The sequence below is a fragment of the Microdochium trichocladiopsis genome (assembly GCF_020744255.1).
Source record: "Microdochium trichocladiopsis strain MPI-CAGE-CH-0230 chromosome Unknown B0I36scaffold_1, whole genome shotgun sequence".
Lineage (NCBI taxonomy): Eukaryota > Fungi > Ascomycota > Sordariomycetes > Xylariales > Microdochiaceae > Microdochium > Microdochium trichocladiopsis.
Window position 1 is genome coordinate 6,113,417 of NW_025763544.1, and position 17,761 is coordinate 6,131,177.

General features: G+C 53.6%; 9 protein-coding genes across 9 annotated transcripts; 1 reads left to right on the forward strand and 8 right to left on the reverse strand.

The window, feature by feature from the left end:
• Nucleotides 1–60: 60 nt before the first annotated feature.
• Nucleotides 61–1,591, reverse strand: B0I36DRAFT_261420 (uncharacterized protein). The gene is made up of 5 exons (XM_046151141.1): nucleotides 1,315–1,591; nucleotides 1,126–1,230; nucleotides 958–1,083; nucleotides 819–885; nucleotides 61–779 (listed from the first exon to the last, which is right to left on the reverse strand). Exons 1-5 carry the CDS (start codon nucleotides 1,534–1,536, stop codon nucleotides 214–216), a joined length of 1,086 nt encoding a protein of 361 aa, XP_046019624.1. The 5' UTR covers nucleotides 1,537–1,591; the 3' UTR covers nucleotides 61–213.
• Nucleotides 1,592–2,136: 545 nt separating this feature from the next.
• Nucleotides 2,137–3,574, reverse strand: B0I36DRAFT_24532 (Alpha/beta hydrolase fold-1). Its single transcript, XM_046150149.1, has 2 exons — nucleotides 2,987–3,574; nucleotides 2,137–2,773 (listed from the first exon to the last, which is right to left on the reverse strand). The coding sequence occupies exons 1-2, from the start codon at nucleotides 3,419–3,421 to the stop codon at nucleotides 2,420–2,422; spliced, it is 789 nt and encodes a 262-aa protein (XP_046019625.1). The 5' UTR covers nucleotides 3,422–3,574; the 3' UTR covers nucleotides 2,137–2,419.
• Nucleotides 3,575–5,165: 1,591 nt separating this feature from the next.
• Nucleotides 5,166–8,539, forward strand: B0I36DRAFT_345160 (uncharacterized protein; the record flags this gene model as incomplete). The annotated part of the gene is made up of 2 exons (XM_046156333.1): nucleotides 5,166–5,575; nucleotides 5,635–8,539. The coding sequence occupies 2 exons, from the start codon at nucleotides 5,166–5,168 to the stop codon at nucleotides 8,537–8,539; spliced, it is 3,315 nt and encodes a 1,104-aa protein (XP_046019626.1).
• A 750-nt stretch (nucleotides 8,540–9,289) lies between these two features.
• Nucleotides 9,290–9,634, reverse strand: B0I36DRAFT_235359 (uncharacterized protein; the record flags this gene model as incomplete). Its single annotated transcript, XM_046149393.1, has 1 exon — nucleotides 9,290–9,634. A coding segment is annotated over one exon (345 nt), but the record flags the coding sequence as incomplete, so codon positions are not given.
• Nucleotides 9,635–9,774: 140 nt separating this feature from the next.
• On the reverse strand, nucleotides 9,775–9,936 carry B0I36DRAFT_234480 (uncharacterized protein; the record flags this gene model as incomplete). Its single annotated transcript, XM_046149318.1, has 1 exon — nucleotides 9,775–9,936. A coding segment is annotated over one exon (162 nt), but the record flags the coding sequence as incomplete, so codon positions are not given.
• Nucleotides 9,937–11,979: 2,043 nt separating this feature from the next.
• B0I36DRAFT_313053 (uncharacterized protein) lies at nucleotides 11,980–12,906 on the reverse strand. The gene has a single exon (XM_046152576.1). The coding sequence runs from the start codon at nucleotides 12,791–12,793 to the stop codon at nucleotides 12,377–12,379; it is 417 nt and encodes a 138-aa protein (XP_046019629.1). The 5' UTR covers nucleotides 12,794–12,906; the 3' UTR covers nucleotides 11,980–12,376.
• A 760-nt stretch (nucleotides 12,907–13,666) lies between these two features.
• Nucleotides 13,667–14,770, reverse strand: B0I36DRAFT_206838 (heterokaryon incompatibility protein-domain-containing protein; the record flags this gene model as incomplete). The annotated part of the gene is made up of 2 exons (XM_046148851.1): nucleotides 13,667–13,856; nucleotides 13,947–14,770. Coding segments are annotated over 2 exons (1,014 nt in total), but the record flags the coding sequence as incomplete, so codon positions are not given.
• Nucleotides 14,771–15,021: 251 nt separating this feature from the next.
• On the reverse strand, nucleotides 15,022–16,774 carry B0I36DRAFT_24562 (uncharacterized protein). Its single transcript, XM_046150170.1, has one exon. The coding sequence runs from the start codon at nucleotides 16,436–16,438 to the stop codon at nucleotides 15,188–15,190; it is 1,251 nt and encodes a 416-aa protein (XP_046019631.1). The 5' UTR covers nucleotides 16,439–16,774; the 3' UTR covers nucleotides 15,022–15,187.
• Nucleotides 16,775–16,858: 84 nt separating this feature from the next.
• On the reverse strand, nucleotides 16,859–17,759 carry B0I36DRAFT_313056 (uncharacterized protein). The gene is made up of 2 exons (XM_046152577.1): nucleotides 17,076–17,759; nucleotides 16,859–17,001 (listed from the first exon to the last, which is right to left on the reverse strand). Exon 1 carries the CDS (start codon nucleotides 17,624–17,626, stop codon nucleotides 17,153–17,155), a length of 474 nt encoding a protein of 157 aa, XP_046019632.1. The 5' UTR covers nucleotides 17,627–17,759; the 3' UTR covers nucleotides 16,859–17,001; nucleotides 17,076–17,152.
• Nucleotides 17,760–17,761: the final 2 nt, after the last annotated feature.

A 17,761-nucleotide genomic window follows, 5' to 3' on the forward strand; every position in this document is an offset into this window, starting at 1 on the left:
GTCTGTGGCGCAAAACCATGTTTATTCTCCGTGATAGTATACAATCTGTGGGCAGCAACATTCTGCGTCCGATCACGAAAAGAGTTTGATACTCAGCACTTGGAAGGTCACTTTGTCATTCGGTCACATTTATATCCTTTGTCATTTGGGCTGGCCAAACGAAATCTGGCTCTGATCTCTTGCATACTACGGGGTTATTCTGAATACAACAAACTACCTGTACCTGGTCCTCGCTCGATCGTTCTCTGCATTCCATCTCTCTGCACTTGCGATCATTCTTTCCACTACCGCCTTCCTCCATTCGCTTCGGCACTCATCGACGAAATGCACCGCAGACCTCGGCAAATCCCACGCCAAGACCCTTTCCGCCCGCACGCCGTCATCTCCGGTCCTAAGAACACCCAGGGCAACATTCACTTGTCCTGGATTCTGCTGGTGGGCATAGAATACCGTCGCGGAGCAACGGGCACATGAATATCGCTGCACGCCGGGCGAGCTGCCGAATACCATCAGTGAGCCCAGCCCGTTGGCTTTGCCCTCCCCACCACGCTGTGATTGTGCTTGCTCAACCGCCGCCGCCGCCAGCTCAGACGTGTCCCGGGGGAACTGTCTGGCCGAGATTGACGACGGCGGGTAAGCGATGTGCCGGAGCTCCGCTGTTGTCCAGTAGGTGAGAGGTGTGCCTACAACCTTGCTGCACGAGCCGCAGGCGTCGACGACGACTCTCCTCTTGCCCGTCTTGGCGTCGACAAAGTCTGGAGAAACGACCCCAGTCGCACCTAGGGTCGATGGTGGTGCAGCAAGACGCTGCAGCTCACCCCGGGGATTCAGCAGCACAAGGTCAACGCCGCCACAGTAGCATCTGATCGGCACCTGCTCGCCGTCCTGCTCGGCTTGGGACTCGACCTCAAATGGCCAGCTGTCTCCCTTGACCTCCTGGCTCTGCAGGCGGTTGACCATCCACATTCTCGGCCTCCCCATATCCACTGGATTCGCGTCCCGCGTCCACGGCAGCGCCCCGCCATCAAGCGTGCCAGCCAGGAACTTGTTATGTCGGATCTTCACCAGCTCTCGCGCCTTGCCCTGTTCGTCTAGTGGCAGGTCCACATCGCCCAGCGTGGACACGATAACGCCATACGACGCTTTGCCGTCTTCCGTACAGTCGAAGAACATGAGCGTGCAGCAGGTCGCGCAGAAGAAGATGTCCGCATTCGCCGAGAAGGGGGACCGCTTGATGGTTCCGGCTTCCACGCAGGCGGCTACAGACCGGGCGATGGCCGGGGAGGTGCCGCTGGTGGTTTTGCTGCTGCTGACAGGATAGTTGTTTTCCGTTCTCTCCTCCTCCTCCTCCTCCTCCTCCTCCTCCTGCTCTGGCCATGCCGTGGTGCACGTGTACAGCCCTCCCGTAAAGTGCCGACAGGTGCTGCAGTGGCAGCATGTCGCGCTGAGCGGCAGTCGCAACAGCGGAACCCGCGTGGTGAAGCGGTTGGCCTTGCAGAGGCATTCGGAGACGAGCTCGATCGTGTTGGGGCGCATCCTTGATTGTTGCAAGATTCATACGGCGGACGGCGGGGGCTGTGTTTAAGTTTCACACCGCAGACGTGTCCAAAGTCTGCTGACGACTAGACTGGTGGTTTTCGAAGAGAATTTGGGGAACACAGGGTCATGCGAGCGGACAACACGTGTAGCCCTCGCAGACTATCTACCCGCAGAGCTTGTATGAAATAGAACAACCTGGGGTTTTTGATATGTAAGCACGAGGGAGAGCTCCGGCCGGAATGCTCCGTACAGTGGTGGAGCTAGCAGACGATCTCGATCATTCGCCGGCAGGTGGATCGCACCGTTTTGAACTTCTCGACATTGGCAATTACAAGCTTCCCAATGTCACTGACGTCTGCACTGCGTCGGGATCACAACAATGTACCCAGGGAGCAGGCTTACAACATCCGGAAGCGCAGTGATTGGTGGTTTCTGGCCAGTTTGAGCCTCTCAAAAGGCACAGTCAAAAGATTAGGCGATGACTAGCTGGCGTGAGAACTCAAAACCACCGAAATCGTCGCACTGGAGGTCAAGTGGTGCAGGTCCTCTTGTTTTTTTTTCTTTTTGGTCACTGAGCATGAATGAATAGCGGTACGGGTTGGGAATCTTCATAAATCCTTCTTGTTCAGGACCTGGCAGTTGAGCTCTTGTCCTTGGTCACAGAGTACCCCCGTCATCGATGAATAAATTCGGCTCTATGCTTCGATATAGACTCGTCAATCCCCGAGCCTCAGGGGAATTATATGAACCCTATTACTAAGGCAAATCGTGAACATGCTGTTCTATCTTAAATAGTTGGCGGAACTGCGAAATCGCAACCCATTTTCTAACCGTCCAACCTATGAAACTCGTCGCAACTTCATGCCTTCAACGGCTTACATCAAGCCACCTCCTCAGCGACGCCCTCCACCGCCTTTACAACATCATCCACATGCGTCAAGAATGGACTGTGCCCGCATCCCGCCAGTCTTACCTCCTTCATCCCCGGCGTGCTCGAGATGATGCGCTCCTGCTGCGCCAGGGGCACGACGTAATCCTGCTCGCCGACGATGTACGTTTTGGCGATGCCCTCGAGCTCCGAGGCCAGAGTGGCGGCTGGTGTCAGAAACGCGTGCGTGTTGAAACGCTCGAGCTGGCTGAAGACCTTCTCGGAGAGCTCGCGCGGGACGCATGAGTAGAAGAAGTGCAATGCCTGGTCTTTGCTGGCGTCGTCGGTCTTGAAGAACGATACCATCTGTGAGGAGTTCTTTGAGTGAGCCTGGGTTATTTCTTTCTTCACTTCGGTCCCGCGCGGGAGCAACCTTGCCGCTGTCGGGTCGTCATCCCCCCTTGCCCAACACAAAGCTCCTGCAAGGCGACGCGTGCGGGACATGATTGCCTTCAGTTGTGCAGCAGCGAGCAGTGCAGACGCATCCCAGGGATTAAGTTGTCGCCGTCAACGACGTACCTTGCCGTCCTCGCGGACATCAACATCGAAAATCACGGCCGACGCCGGGTCGCACACCGCCATGACTGTGTCCTCATGGCTGACAGGTAGCGTGGAGTTCATGTACACCACCCCCGCGAACCCTCCCGCCTTGCCCTCGCGCTGCCGCTCGGCGACCGTGAAGCCCTTGATTGCTGCCGTGCTGAAGAACCCGCCGATCGAGTGGGCCAGCACAACAACCTTCTTGCCTTCTGCGAAGCTGGGCTCAACCGCTGCGCGGAGCACGGCGACGTCATCGTCGGGCACGGCCACGCCGTGAGTCGCGCTGCCGAGACTGGCGAGACGCGGGGCGAGCACGTCGAAGCCCGCGTTGCCCAGGGCGGTGGTGAGGGCCGAGTACACAGCTGGCGGGTGGTAGGCGCCGTGGACGAAGAGGATGGTGGGTTTGTCTGACATTTTCGAGGATAATCGAGAGGGACTGGCTATGCAAGAAAGAAAGAAAGAGCTGGAGTCACAAATCAGTAACGGGGCCAAGTAACGAAATCAACTTCAATACGCGAGAAGTCTTTCGCGGCTTCTTAAGGCTTTTTGGTCGACATCTCGCGGTATTGATAGCCGACAAACCCCTCCACCAAGCTTGTCTCAATGGGGAGAAATGCCTGCATGACGTAAGACTGGCGGATCGCGCGCCCCTGCCTTGCATGCAGCGCGCTTTCGCCCAATTGGCCTGGCAGCAAAGCTGTGTTCGATAACTTGGCTGTGTTGTAAGCACTAAGACGCATGTGGGGACTGATAGGCGAACGAGGAAGCAGCAAAGGTTCGCGGTGCCCTTACGATCAAGCTCAGCTGAACCGTACCAAATGCATAATACCACGCAAAGTGGCCTGAGCCCTGCCTGCCTGAGATGTATCCACCTTGCAAGGGAATGTGACTGGGCGTGATGGAACGAATTTTAGCTTATCAATAGATAACAGTAACCTGTCTTGTTCAATGGTCAGGTTTGGAATGTGTTAGATGCTTATGCTAGACTAGGCAGCGAGTTCGAACTTTGTGGAGGTCTATTCGCCTTGAATAATTCGAACATGATATCGTGCATGGAACACCTATTCCCCACTTAGCCTCGGAAGAGACAAATGCAATATCATAGATGTATTGGAGACTAATCAATGTCTATAAGCATACTTCAGCTTCGTATTTGCGGTGGCATGCGACTTTAGACCGGGAAGCCCTAGCTCCCTTACCACAAGGATGGCTAGCATTTCGGAGGGATGCCGCTTCTTTGTGGGGACTCAACTCGCGTTAATCATGCCTTGCTATCTAGTTAGGCAGCGCGAGGACAGGCGAGGAGGCAGTAAGTATTCGCTTGTTGACAGACCGTGTCATGATACGCCAAAGCGCGCTCAAGCCTAGCGTGAGTGCCATTACTTCATGCCGCGCTAATGTCAATGGGATCGTCGAGCGGCAGTACAAAGGGGCTGGGTCGGTGGTGCTTCAGTAATGTAATCGCAAACGAGCTCTTGTCTCCCCAGGGTTCAGCGCCACTTCAGAATGCCTTAATGTGGTTACCGCTTTTGCGCTCATGTCGGATCGAGTGCTTCTTGATGTATGTGCGCCAGAGCCGACAAGCCTCCGTACTTCGTAGCTCCACGTTATCCTTATGCTTCTCGGGGTAACCTGGTGGTAAATGCCCTTCTCGAACCGCGCCTGTAAGTGTTTCTGCCGATCACCGATACCTTGGCCGTCGTAAACTTCTGGCGGATTGTCAATGTACTCTTATCAGGTTCTGATATTGTTTGCTAGAATCCCTGGGAGTTCCTCATAAGTTACGTACCGGAGGCTCGTCAGTCCATTTACTGATGTGCGTGGTTATGACGTGATCGGTCGAATGATGTTGCTGCTACAAATAGAAACTTTCCAGTGCGGTGCCGAATGTGTGCTTCAATCGGGACTGGCTGGCGTCCATCATGGAGTATGACCAGAATGCGCTATCTTGATTGGCTCCTCAAGCCATGCTCGGTCGCAGGGCCCTCAACGCCTGCCAAGGTCGGCGTTTGGTAGCAAGACTTTCGTAACCCCGCGCGGGGCCACAAGCAGCACCCTCTTGTGCTCTTGCTCTCGAATTGCTCGGCCATTATTGCAGCCCAAGGTCCTATCGTCATACCACGTCTGCCAGAGGGTGCCCAGCATCCTCAAAATAGAGATGGAGGCACTGGGTGCCTTGTCACTAGCCTGCAACATCCTGCAGCTTGTAGACACCGGCTTGAAGGTTACGGCAGCACTCAAGCAGATTCGCGATGAGCACAAACCCGATGCTAGCGTGACGGCTAACGCGACGACCCTTCGGGAGCTGTCGCACGAGATCGACCAGTCCCTCAAGGCACAGAGCTCGCAAGGTCCTCCGGGCAATACGAACCTCTTAGCACGGGCTCGAGACATGACCACAGTCTCGCAACAGCTCGAAAAGCTCCTTCACAGATTTTCAAGCGGTCAAAAGTCCAGGATTCGAGATGTAATCAAATATTACTCCGTCAAAGGCGACATCCAGTCCCAAGAGAAACGCCTACGTGAGACTCAACAAGCCCTGCAGAGTACGATTTTAGTAGAGCTACGGTTAGTTTAGATCAGTAACTTTATTTCAGTTGGTGGTCTCGTGGCTAAACTGCAACTAGGGACATCGTCAACAAAGAATGGGCTACCATAAGCAAAGAGCTTCCTTCGCTAAAGTCGGAGTTACAGTCCCTAGTCACAGAGCTTCGCAAAGGCAACACGACTGTATCCGGCCTCACAGACCAGATGAATGAGGCTCTCCATCAGACCCTGGCGGCTATTACATTCGGCACGGAGCAGGCGACCAAAGCTACGACTGATATCAGTAAGAGATTGGACGATAATAGCAGAGAACCCGTGCGAAGTCTACAGAGCCGAGAAGAAAGAGCCGCTATGGAAGACGTGCTGAACAGTCTCTACTTCACATCAATGAACGCTCGACGCAATATGAGCTCACTTGAGCACGCTCATGGCACATTTGATTGGGTATTTGAAAGACAATGCCGAGACGAGCATCACAGGACAATTGGTGTAAACAGTTGCGCGGAATGTTCGGCAAAGTTCGGTCAATTGCATCATTGGCTTATGACCGAAGATCAACGTATTTTCTGGATCAGCGGCAATGCAGGAACAGGAAAAAGCACCCTAATCCAGTACCTACTCCGGAACATACATAACATTGCGCTCTCAGGTTCTTCCAATGTGGACACAGAACAACCTCTTGTACTCTCGGCCTTCATTTGGGCTGCCGGCGATGAGATGCAACGGTCTATCAAGGGGCTACTTTGTACATTGCTCCACCAATGTTTGACTCACGACCTGACCCTGGCAGCCACTATATCGCAAACATTGTCCTTCTCAAGGAAGAAGACGCCATTCGATTGGAGTGAAAGAGAGCTTCGGCAGGCGCTCGAATCTGTCCTCCATCGAAGAGCGAAGTCTACATACATCTTTGTGGACGGCCTTGATGAGATCTCGCAAAGAGATGGCAGCGCCGCAAGAGTGGTCAGCATCCTTAGCTCACTCCAAGAACACCAAAGGCTGAAAGTTTGCGTCTCGAGTCGTCCAGAGCCTTTCTTCGAGAGGTCGTTCCAGCAATATCCCCATCTGCGACTCCAGATTCTTACTTATGGCGACATACTTCAGTATGTGAGCAATAGTTTGGAGACAGAACTGCTGTCTTTGCCGCCTACGAATCTCCTTCAAGACTGCTCCTCCTCCGTGATAGAACACATCGCTCAGAATGCTCAGGGGTCCTTCCTGTGGGTCGAACTTGTCATACGGAGTCTCAAGGAAGGTTTCACAAACTACGATACCTGGGATCTCTTATGGGTCAGGATCGCAGAAATGCCCGATGATCTCGAGACGCTCTACGAGTCCATGCTGCAACGACGAGGAAGCGGTACAAACCTGTACCACGATTCGGCGGGAATCTTCTTTAAATTGCTACTTGGCCCTGAGGACTTTCAAATGAACACACTATTGAGTTTGGCTTTATACACGCAGCATGATTTACGCGCGCAGCTCCTCGAGCTTGGTAGACAGGAGCGCCTGGAGCGAAGTCCGGCAGTACACGAAGCTAAGCGTGTAGTACGAGAACAACTGCGCGCTCAATGCGCTGGTCTCCTTGAACTCCCGAGACTAGTCATGCCCGGGGAAGACACATCGTCGGAAGACACATCGTTTGAGACTCGCTACGGGTTGGTGACCTTCATACACCGTACGGCGCGGGATTTCATGCTAGATCAAGGGCGGCGTTTGTGGCAGCATGTGGATCTAGACTGGGAAGCCTGCATCGACACGCAGTACCTGGCCTGGTCGAGTGATATCGCCTCAATGGAGCTTTGGGCTCCATTGACGACATATGATTGCTGGGACGTCGCACTTCTAGATTGGTGCAAAAAGTCCGCTGACTTCGTGTGCAGCGAGAGCGTTGACAGGCCCCTTGAACACTTGAGCCAGATTATGCGTTCTAAGTCACATTGGTGCAACGACCAACGAAACCCCGCGATAATGGCAGCATACATCAACATTGAGCCACCTCGACACTGGATCGACACATGGAGACCTACGGGTATGTCTGGAGAAATATTCCTCAATCAGCTTCTGCTCTGTGCGGCAGAGAAAGGTTGTGATGAGCTCAGCTTGTGGCTCCTAGATCAAGGTGCCGACCCTTTCTGGCGCGATATCGATGAGGCGCGTGGCAGCAATTGGCCCACGGCTTTCCAGTGCATCGTTTCTATAGCACCAACGCGGTATCAGGAAGATATTGATGACAGGGAGGAAGAGATCAATCACAGAGAGGAAGAGAGCGAGTACTGGAAGCTCCTGTACAGCATATTGCGGCATCAAAACCTCAAACTTGACGACGAGGTCGTGGTGGTATGGTCCATGTTACGGTCTACTCGCCACGACAGGGCACTCGGGTTCTATTTGGAAGGCTCTCCATTCCTCAACAAGAATTCCTGCTCGATCATGACACCACAGCAGGCAGGGCCCATGTCAAAATACAACTCGCGTCTCTGGAACGTCTCACGGATGAGCTCGAGTGGTCTCCTGAGGTTGGTGCTATGCATGCTCGAGTCCGACGAGGACCAAGATCCCCGACCCTGTCAGTTGCAGCTAGATGTTCGGGACATATTGCACAAAAGAGCATCTCCAGGCATCGACATCCGAAGCCTTGGGTGGTGCGAGGTTTACAGAAGTTCCCCCGAGTATACTGGTGGAAAGGTTGAGCAAGGAGCCGAGCTGAGCGAATGCATCAGCTATGAGAAGCCACCTTCCTCTGAGAGATTACTGCAAGATCTCAAAAGTTTGTGGGAAAAGTGTCGAGTAGTAGCTTTCGCAGCTGATGGGCCTCAGTCTCTGACTATGGGAGACGGTTGGGGGCCTGAAACTCTGGAGATGGAGAGCGGCGAGGGTTCTGTAGAGCTTGAAAAGATGAACGGACAGGAGACCATGGAGTGGCTCATAGCAAGTGGTCTGCCAGAGGACAGAAGAGACCGATGGTGGGAATGGACAATGTAGGCCAATATTAGGTAGAAACCTTGGGGTGTATTTTCTGTCGTTGTGGGTTGCAAAGCATAAGCAAACTTAACTGTCATAAATGATCCAAATAAGGGGCCAGACTGCCGCTTCCGCGTTAGGAGATACATGGATGAATGGAGTGCTGCATCGTGAAAGCTATAAGGCGCTGAGAACTGACGAGCGTTCGCAGCCGTAGCGAAGCAAAGCTAATATCTTGGCACCACTGGAAGCCCAGGAACCTACACACCTTCTGAGTTTGCGAGACGGCACGGTAGAGATGTGGTTACCCTTTTCTGTTCAACCTTTGACTACTGTGCTGTGACCGATACTCATATTGCTCGTCTTGGAACTGGGTTCCAGCAGCATCAGGCAGCTTTCGCTGGTCCCCGATTACATATGCGTCACATGTACGATAGGGCATGCTGGACGTAGCTTGCACTGCCTGTCGAGGACGTCGGGAGCTACTCTATTAGTGTAGCTCGATATCTATGGGGAATCCTGATAAGGGTCTTAGAGAGATTGAACCCAACGATCACAAAGACTTGGGGCAAGCGTGATTTCAAGTACAAGCTTCTTCCTCTTGTGGATGACCCCCTGTGGTACCCGCTCAGGATAGTGACATCCACCAACCCGATATGGCGGCATCAACACTACATTCTCAGTTTCGTCTGTAGCAATAGAACTTCCTAGTTTATAGAGCTGTAAAATGGTGGCAAGTACCTGCGGCTCGGCATGATACAACACCCCGACTCAAAAATCCCATTGTTTGCACCATCGCTTCACCAAGTCTGCTGTGATTGCCTTGCACTGACGCATTGCCGGGCTCTGAGCAACTGTCCGCTGCATCGAAAGAACAACGGGCGGCCGGCCTGCCTGTCCTTCCTGCGCCATGTCATGGTACGTGTCTAGGAGCTTGAAACCGGGGTTCCGGCTGACTAGCGCTCTATTATCGTCATTGCCTTCATGTCCACTCATTTCCAGGCGTCTCACCCACTCCTGGAAGGAGATCATCTCTGGTAAACGCTCCGCTCCATAGAACGCCCTGATTGCATCCGCTATCTCTAACCACGTCGTTGCCGAAGGGTTTAAGCCATGTTAGTAGCCCTAGATCGTATCGACGTCAACCTCCTGCGTGATTCCACCGACCTCCAGCACGAGTTTTGCGATCCGCTCGACTGGCGAGAAGAGACACTCCCCAGCTCGTCGTGAGCCGAGTTAAGATATGCAGCTCCATGCTACTGTGAGTGTGGAGGCGTGGATCGGCAAAGCCTTCCGGCACCATCTTGGACCCAAGCCTCGCTGCCCACGGCCGCGTTCCCGAAAAAGAGATCATCTGGGTCGTATATCTTCTTGATATTCTTGAGCTTTGGATAATTCAGGCCGCAGAAGCTCTTCTGCCGGTCCTTCTACTAATAGTGGGCCTCGTTAAGATAGGCGCCTCCCTCGGGGGCCACCCGTCTAGACGCCGGGTATTTATTTCTATTTTTGACTTATTTTTATTTTCTAACGTAATCCACGGGTGAGTGAGCCACACGGGTCAGTGAGCCACTTTTCCCCCATTTTGAATAGATAACCTTCATTTCCTTATTTCTCCACCAACAATCATGGTACGACAATCAAATGAATGCGATTTGGTTCTAGCGCTAGCTGCGCTTAAATCTGACCCAAAATTGAGCGTACGAAAGGCTGCATTACTCTATAATGTATCCCGCGCAACCCTCCAACGACGACGAGACGGCCGAGCTGCGAAACACGATACCCGACCACCCTGCCAGAAATTGACCTCGTACGAAGAGGAGAGTATTATACGATACGTAATTGACCTAGATTCGCGATCATTTCCACCGCGACTTAGTGGTGTTCGAGAAATGGCGGATCGACTCCTTGCCGTACGCGACGCGCCGCGTGTCGGAACGAACTGGGCCTCAACCTTCGTACGACGACGATCTGAGCTCCGTACGCGTTTTAATCGAAGAATCGACTACCAGAGAGTCCTCTGCGAAGATCCAGACGCGTATCGCGCGTGGTTTGAGCTCGTACGAAATATAATCGCGAAATACGGGATCCACGATGACGACATCTATAACTTCGACAAAACGGGCTTCACGATAGGTAAAATCTCCGCCGAAACTGTTGTTATAACCTCCGATCGACGTGGGAGGCTAAGAGCCGTACAACAAGGCAATTAGGAATGGGTTATAGTAATCTAGGGTATCGCGTCGTACAGCTATTCAATCCCGCCGTATATTATCTTCGCTAGGAAGGTCCACCTCGACTCCTAGACCGCGAATAGCCCTCTACCGGCTAACTAGGTAATCGCGCTTTCAGAAAACGGTTGGACGACGAACAAGAGAGGCCTAGAATAAGTAAAACACTTCGATTTCCATACAAAGAGTCGTACGAAGGGTACCTACCGCCTCCTTATCCTCGACGGCTACGAGAGCCACCATTCCGTCGATTTCGAGCTCTACTATAAGGAACAGAATATTGTTACCCTCTATATACCTGCTCATTTGTCGCATAAGCTCCAGCCTCTCGATGTTAGGTACTTTAGACCTCTGAAACAGGTGTATAGTAAAGAAATCGAAGGTCTAATATAGGCGTACGTAACCCACGTTTTAAAGGAGGACTTCCTCCCAGCCTTTTATAAGGCGTACGACGCTGTAATAACCAAATCAAACATCCAGGCAGGCTTTAGAGCGACAGGCCTAGTACCGTACGACCCGGACTATGTAATTTCACAGCTAGATATAAAGCTTCGTACGCCGACACCACCAGGTTCTGCTGGACTACCACCCCCCTGGGTCTCAAAGACGCCGAATAACCCGATTGAGGCCGAATCGCAGACGGAGTATCTCAAAAATCGCATCGTACGACACCAGAATAGCTCACCGTCGTCTATAGTCGTAAGCCTTAAGCAGCTTCATAAAGGGATGGCGATGATGGCACACGAGCAGGACCTTATGCGCCATGATATCGCCGAACTTCGAGATGCAAACGACCGCCTCAGCCGCCGTCGTCGTACGAAAAGAAAGCAGCTACAGAAAGGAGGGTCCCTCACGATTGATCAGGCAAAGGATTTGAAGGCTCAAATCGATGCGACGCAGCAGTTAATGGCGGAAACGAGTCAGAATAGTGGTCGTACGAGGAGGCCCGAAACGCGCGCGCGACGATGTGGCGTCTGCGGCGAGCCTGGCCATAATGCTCGTACGTGTCAGAAAGTTGTATCTGCCTCTGAAGAAGAGGATTCCTCATAGTTTCAATTGATTTAAGGCGTTATGGTTAATTTGACTTATATATTATCATACGAGTGCGTAGAGGGTGGGCGGGTCGCTTGTGGATTACGTTAATTTTATTTTTGAATTTATTTTATTTTTAATTTATTTTTGTTTTTATTTTATTTTATTTTCTATTTATTTTTATTTTTCATTTATTGTTCTTTTTTAGTCGAGCCGTGCATCCTTACGGCCACGTATAGACGCATCGCCTATATTACCCGAGTTACGAGGCGGTCCAGATTCTACGGAAGAGAGGGGTAGTCTAAGCCCAAGTATTTCGTGATCTGATGTCTATTTCCGTGAAGCTGACTCGACGAAGATGCAGTTCTGCTAATGGCGCATGTTACGGAGTCAATTAACGCTTGATCCTCTGAGTTTCCTGAACCAGACTCCGAGCCCACGGCTGGCTCATCTGAATGTTAGCGATATTCAAAGTAGGCTCTGGGTTTCCATAGCCGGAGAGATTACTCTACGAAGCTGCACCCCCTGCCATCGGCGAATACAATTAAGTTCGTTTGAACTTGATTTTTCGAGTCTCCCAGACTAGCCTCTGAGCCCATCACTGGCTCATCGAAATATTTGCGGTGAGTTCTCTCAAGCCCCATGCCATCACTATAGATAAACAGATATAAAATAGGAAGATCGACATCTCCACTGTAGGCGCCCAGTACAGCAAATACCCTGCGCCAGACATCGCAAAGACAACGCGATGTTTCTCGAGAAATGTTGTGGCGCGGGGCGCAAAGATCGACACTATGGGAAGGTGGCAGTAGACCAGCAAGAAAATAAAAATGGATGACGGAGACAACTCTCTCCGTATCACCTCATTGCACATGTGTAGTAATGGCCTCAGTTGGTCATTGACCTCCATGTACTGCGAAAGGTTGTACAAGAGCGAGGCGTATGCACCGATCAGGACGAGTGAGCTCAGTCGGATACTAAGCCGTGGAAGAGCTTCGATTTGATGCAAGAGCATCCCCAGAAATACCCCGTCGGCAGCTGGTAATAGCTCAGGAAAGTCGAAAAGGCCAAAGACATGCAAGAGCCAGCCGATCCCAAACCAGAGCCTGAGGCTGTCGTACAGGAAGGCCATCATACGTAGCGTGGTTGCGGGAAGCATTCGAATTACTCCCTCAGAGAATGTCGCCAGCCCTGCGACGTGGCGCATCGGGTGAAAAGTATTATGCCGGAGGAACCCAACTCTCAGGCCAGCCCATAGGTGGCCAAACCGTGACGGACCATGGCGGATATCGATGACAAGAAGAGACTGACCCGCAACGTCCTCGACTGTGAGCTCAGCGGAGACCAGGCCAACAGACGTTGCGACAAAGTCAGGTTTCTCTCTCATAATGTCATCTAGATATTCGCCCCGTTCAAAGTCCGGTGCCACATTGTCGGAAAGTGACATGCTGATGCTGGAGAAGTGCCGCATGGGCGTAGCTCTGAACAAGACGAAGAACTTGGGGAGGTACACAGGCAGAGGACGGTCTGCATACGGCCCACGGGTCACCAGGAGGGAAACCTTGGTTCCATCTTGTGCCTGCATTGAGAACCCGAGCTGCACCTTCCGATCACGACTCCAGGGCCAAGCCCGATTGGCTTCTACAAACCTTTTGGCGCCCACGCTGCTGTCTTGGCCTGGGAGGCCCAGGACGACGAAACCATCAGGCACAGAGCGCATCCAGACGTCGCATTGGGGGCTTGACGATCTGAACCGTCCGTTGGTGGGTGTTGAACCACCATGGGTAGCCAGGACAAGGTCCTGTTGCGGCCACTGATGCCATTTCTGAGGCGAGATGAGGACAAGCTCGCTTGACCCCCTGCGAACCGTACCGTCGCCATGCATGATGATCGGGACCGCCGTCAAGAGGAGCGGGTTGTGCCGACGAAAGCATGGAATGAGTAGATATGGGTGTCGATTGAGGCTAAGTGCTCTTGACACCGGGAGCCTCATCTGCAGGCCCTGTGGGATCAGAGCCCAGTTCAGATCAGGGCTGTGACGTGCCACCAGATTCCCGCAACCAACGAAATGCTTCGCACTCGGAGCCAGGAAGCCAACGCTAGGCGGAAGGGACTCGCCGTCGAATGCCCAGCTGCGCGACCATGGATGATTCATCATCACAACGTACCTGACGGCATCCACGAGCTTTGAAGAACCAGGCGACTCGATAGGCATCAGCGGGCCATCACCAGACGGCAGATTCCATGCGAGCAAGGTTGGATCAAAGGAGCGGCGCAATATCTCCTCCTGCAGCCTGAGGAAGGCATTTCCGCCCTCGCCGTAGATAAGAGGGATATTGACGCCAAATAGTCCGAGAAGACAGTACGCCTTGTCCTCCTCTCGAGTTGTGTCACGGAGAGCGGCCCAGCTCATCCTCTCAGCCATGTTTGCTCGAAACAGGAGAGACTGCCGTGAGCCGCATGAGAGATCGTCAAGCAGATAGACTTGGGCAATAGTGGTTGCAAGGCTGAGCTGCGGGGCAAGCTCGTGCCGGGTTGCGATGTAGGTCCAGTCTGCCGCGTAAAACTCGACACGCTTAGGGGCCAGAAGCTCCTGCAGCGTAAAGCCGCGCTTCAGCCATCGCGAGCCCTCGATTGAAGTGGTCGAAGGGTCCCACGGGTCAGGCTCGACATCGGCCAGGAACGCATAGCAGACTAAGGCCTTGGCGTACCATTCAAACATGGAGTTGATGGCTTCGGTCAGCTCGGCGCTGCTCGTCTTATCGATACAGCAAGTGTCGACCCAGGTGTACTTGATGCCCTGCTTCAACGATTGTGCACAAGCAGCAGCAATCTTGGCGTATCCTTTGCGGCCAGCGCCGTGGCCGGGCCGCTCAAACTCTTGGAGGGTCAGCTCCTCGTCTAACCAGGTGTGAGACAAGATGGAGTACGGTGGGATGTTGTCTCCAAGGTAAGTCTCGAGGCGAAGAGACTTCGCGTTGATGAGCCGCATCGTGAGTGGGCGGTGTTGTGTTGTCGAGCTGGCGGCAGAGCGGTTGGAGCACAAGGGACAGGGGTGAAGGAGGGAGCTGGTTCACATTCCCCAGCTGACCACAGGTCTCCCACCTTCTTGATCTATGGCAAGGCCGCGAAGCATGTAGGTGGGCCAAGGTAAGGGTACCCGGCAATTGTTGGCTGACGGGAAAGAGGGGCCTGTCAGCCTCTGGAGGCTTCCAGGGCTTCCATAGTACAGTAGACGGGATGGTTGTCAGAGTGTATCATTTACCAATCCTGACATTAAAACCTACAACAAACTCGACACAAAGAAAGTCATCTTCATGCACAAGGGCCTCTAGGAACTCATTCCAATCGAACGAGATCAGCAAAATGCCAAAACAAGCGCTCTTCTCCATGATTATGCCCCCGGCTGTCAAACAAGCACACGACTCTCCCCATTCCCAACGACAACCTCCTCCGGAACCTTGAGCTCAGCCTCGGCCCCATAAACAACCCCGTCGCCTCCCTTTCCCGACCTCAGCTGCTCAACCCCCCACTCCAGCGTCTTTGGGTCATCTCTGAGGCTGTATGACAGCAAGCCCCCATATAAGAGGTCCCCCTCCGGCAAGTCCCCGTTGTGCACGTAATACTTGATCCCGTCTTGAAACGCCTGTGCCATGCAGAGCACCTCCGTCACGCCGCACAGCGTGCGCATGCCAAGCGAGTACGAGTCCTTGAAGGGCCCCAGGTAAGCCAGAACTCTGGGCGGAAGCGGCGGCCTCGCCAGAGCTCCGTTCGCGACATCGCCGCCGGTGGCAGAATTGTCCGGTGAGGGAGCAGGCGTCAGGAGGGCAGTCAGCGCCGGCTCCCCGGAATAGACGCCGTGAGGCGCAAGGATGATGGCCTCGCCCTGCTGCTGCTGCTCTGTGCCAGAACCAGGGGCAGAAGCCGCACCACCACTCGCAGTCACGAGCGCAATGGCGAAATTGTTGAACGCGTCAACCTTGAGGGAGAGGATGGTCAGCCATTCCGGCATCGGCGCCCCCGAGTTGGCTGAGCTCCAGGTCCCCTTCGTGCTGGTCCCTGAATCATCATCATCATCATCATCATCGGCTGCGGGTGTTGACGGCACAAACGGCTCGAGAAACACAACCTTATCAAAGTAGTTCCACGCGCGGACGTTCTCATATGACAGCTTGGCCACGAACACAGGGATCGAAGGGGAGAACTGCGTCATGCTCGTGCGCATGGCGTGCTCGACGCCGCCGGTGACGACGAACGCGTCGACCAGCTGTTCTTTCTCCTTGGCAGTACTCATCTTTGCACCGCCAGCAGCAGCAGCAGCAGCAGCCTCGATCTCCCGAATCGCCTGCTCCACATCCTCCTTGTTCTTCATCGCGGGCGGAGTGGCCAGCGTCATGGCCAGCACGAACTTGTGCACAAAGATGGCCGGCTCGCCGAACCACGGGTCGACGACGACATGGTAGTATGCCTTGGTGCTGGGCGGGGAAGCGCCCGCTGGTCTTGGCACAGACACTATCCAGGCGACATTGCCGTTGATGGACGTGATGATCGGTCGCAGGACTGTGTCATCTTTATTGCTCGCCGGTTTCTTTTGTTGCTGCTGCGCAATGTGTTGTTGCCTGAGGAGCTCTGTCCTGTTCCGGGCCGGAATGGACCCCATTTGTGGCGTTTCGAAGTTTTTGTTTGGAGACGGGAGCTGGCTCGTCCCAGTCGATGTCTGGCAGGCTGTCTGGCGTGGCGCCAAAAAAGGGCAAGATCAATACAGTAGCGACCGCGAAGGATGATGATAAGTGCTGTCCTCGGAGGTGTATGCCTTCTAAATAGTCCTTGGACGGCGACTGGTTCCCAAGAGTAAGCCCGCTTTACACGAGAGCCAGCGCAGCAGCCTGGAAACCTAGCGTGCTTAAGTAGGAAACCTGCCAGTTGCAAAACCACTGAGACCTGTTGAATAGCCTGTCAACCAGCCCCACGGCATGTGCTCGAAACGGAGAATGAGTTTCCAACCTAAGCAGATCTTTGCTCCCCGACGAAGCGGTAGGCCTCTAGCCGCAAAGAGCCAAGCTTACGCCAAGGGCGACCCGACCGACTTTCTGCCTCTCCTAGAGAGAGGTCCACACCATCATCGCGTATTGTGGAGCAAGACAACGACAAATCGGGAGGTTTTCGCGCGCGCGATAGATGGGTTTCAATTGGCTCGGTGCTTGGCAGCAGCCCCTGGCTTGTCTTGTCAGAAATTAGCGATTGAAATGCGCCAGTTATGCCCCTTCATACACGTCGTGGTAAAGAAAATGACAAACCTCGAGAAGAACCCGGCAGCAGAGCCGCCCCTTCTTCCCATCTTGAGGGTGTGTGAATCTTCTTGGACGGTCTCACATCAGACTGCACTTTTCTGATTCAACAAAAACCGAAGCGGGTCACCAGCCCAGCGCCGAGGAATCATAGAGCGTATAACTCCCCTCCTTCCCTCCCCATTCTTAAGATCGGGTGGCAAGTCTACCAGTACGAGACAGACACCAAAATCCATGATCATCTGCCCAAAGCCCCCTCCGCATTCACGGATTCGAGTCTCCTCCCACTTTCGAGATCTGACTTTGACAATGGACGACAAGGATGACGGGTGGTAAAAGTGGGCGACCGCGTTCCACTCATCAGGCCAAGCGAGCCACACCCCATTCACAACAAGGTCATCCTCTGACATTTCAATTCCAGTTTCCCGGGGCTCTGGGATCGGGCTGCGCGGCTTGGCAGTGGTGGAGGACAAGGGAGGCACGTGCATGCTTATTCGCCGCGACGTGCCGACCTCGCATTCAGTGGGGCTTGTGAGACGGGACGACGGCAATGTGTGCATGGGGCAGTGGGCAGGCTAAAGCCGGCAGGTAAGGTAAGACAGAGACATCGCCTATTAATCAGCATACATACTTTACCTACACACAGCACAAGCACTCACACCGACGAACCCGCTCGACAAGTCTGAGTCGACGAC

Excerpts from the sequence above, each read along its gene's own strand:
- B0I36DRAFT_261420 (XM_046151141.1), bottom strand. The coding sequence starts at position 1,536 with ATGCGCCCCAACACGATCGAGCTCGTCTCCGAATGCCTCTGCAAGGCC. Across the intron at positions 1,231-1,314 it reads GAACGGAAAACAACTATCCT|CGGTCCCCCTTCTCGGCGAA; the intron begins GTCAGCAGCAGC and ends GGAACCATCAAG. Across the intron at positions 886-957 it reads GGAGGCCGAGAATGTGGATG|GACGGCGAGCAGGTGCCGAT; the intron begins GTCAACCGCCTG and ends CAAGCCGAGCAG.
- B0I36DRAFT_24532 (XM_046150149.1), bottom strand. The coding sequence starts at position 3,421 with ATGTCAGACAAACCCACCATCCTCTTCGTCCACGGCGCCTACCACCCG. Across the intron at positions 2,774-2,986 it reads ATGTCCGCGAGGACGGCAAG|ATGGTATCGTTCTTCAAGAC; the intron begins GTACGTCGTTGA and ends AACTCCTCACAG.
- B0I36DRAFT_313053 (XM_046152576.1), bottom strand. The coding sequence starts at position 12,793 with ATGCTCTTGCATCAAATCGAAGCTCTTCCACGGCTTAGTATCCGACTG.
- B0I36DRAFT_24562 (XM_046150170.1), bottom strand. The coding sequence starts at position 16,438 with ATGGGGTCCATTCCGGCCCGGAACAGGACAGAGCTCCTCAGGCAACAA.
- B0I36DRAFT_313056 (XM_046152577.1), bottom strand. The coding sequence starts at position 17,626 with ATGCACACATTGCCGTCGTCCCGTCTCACAAGCCCCACTGAATGCGAG.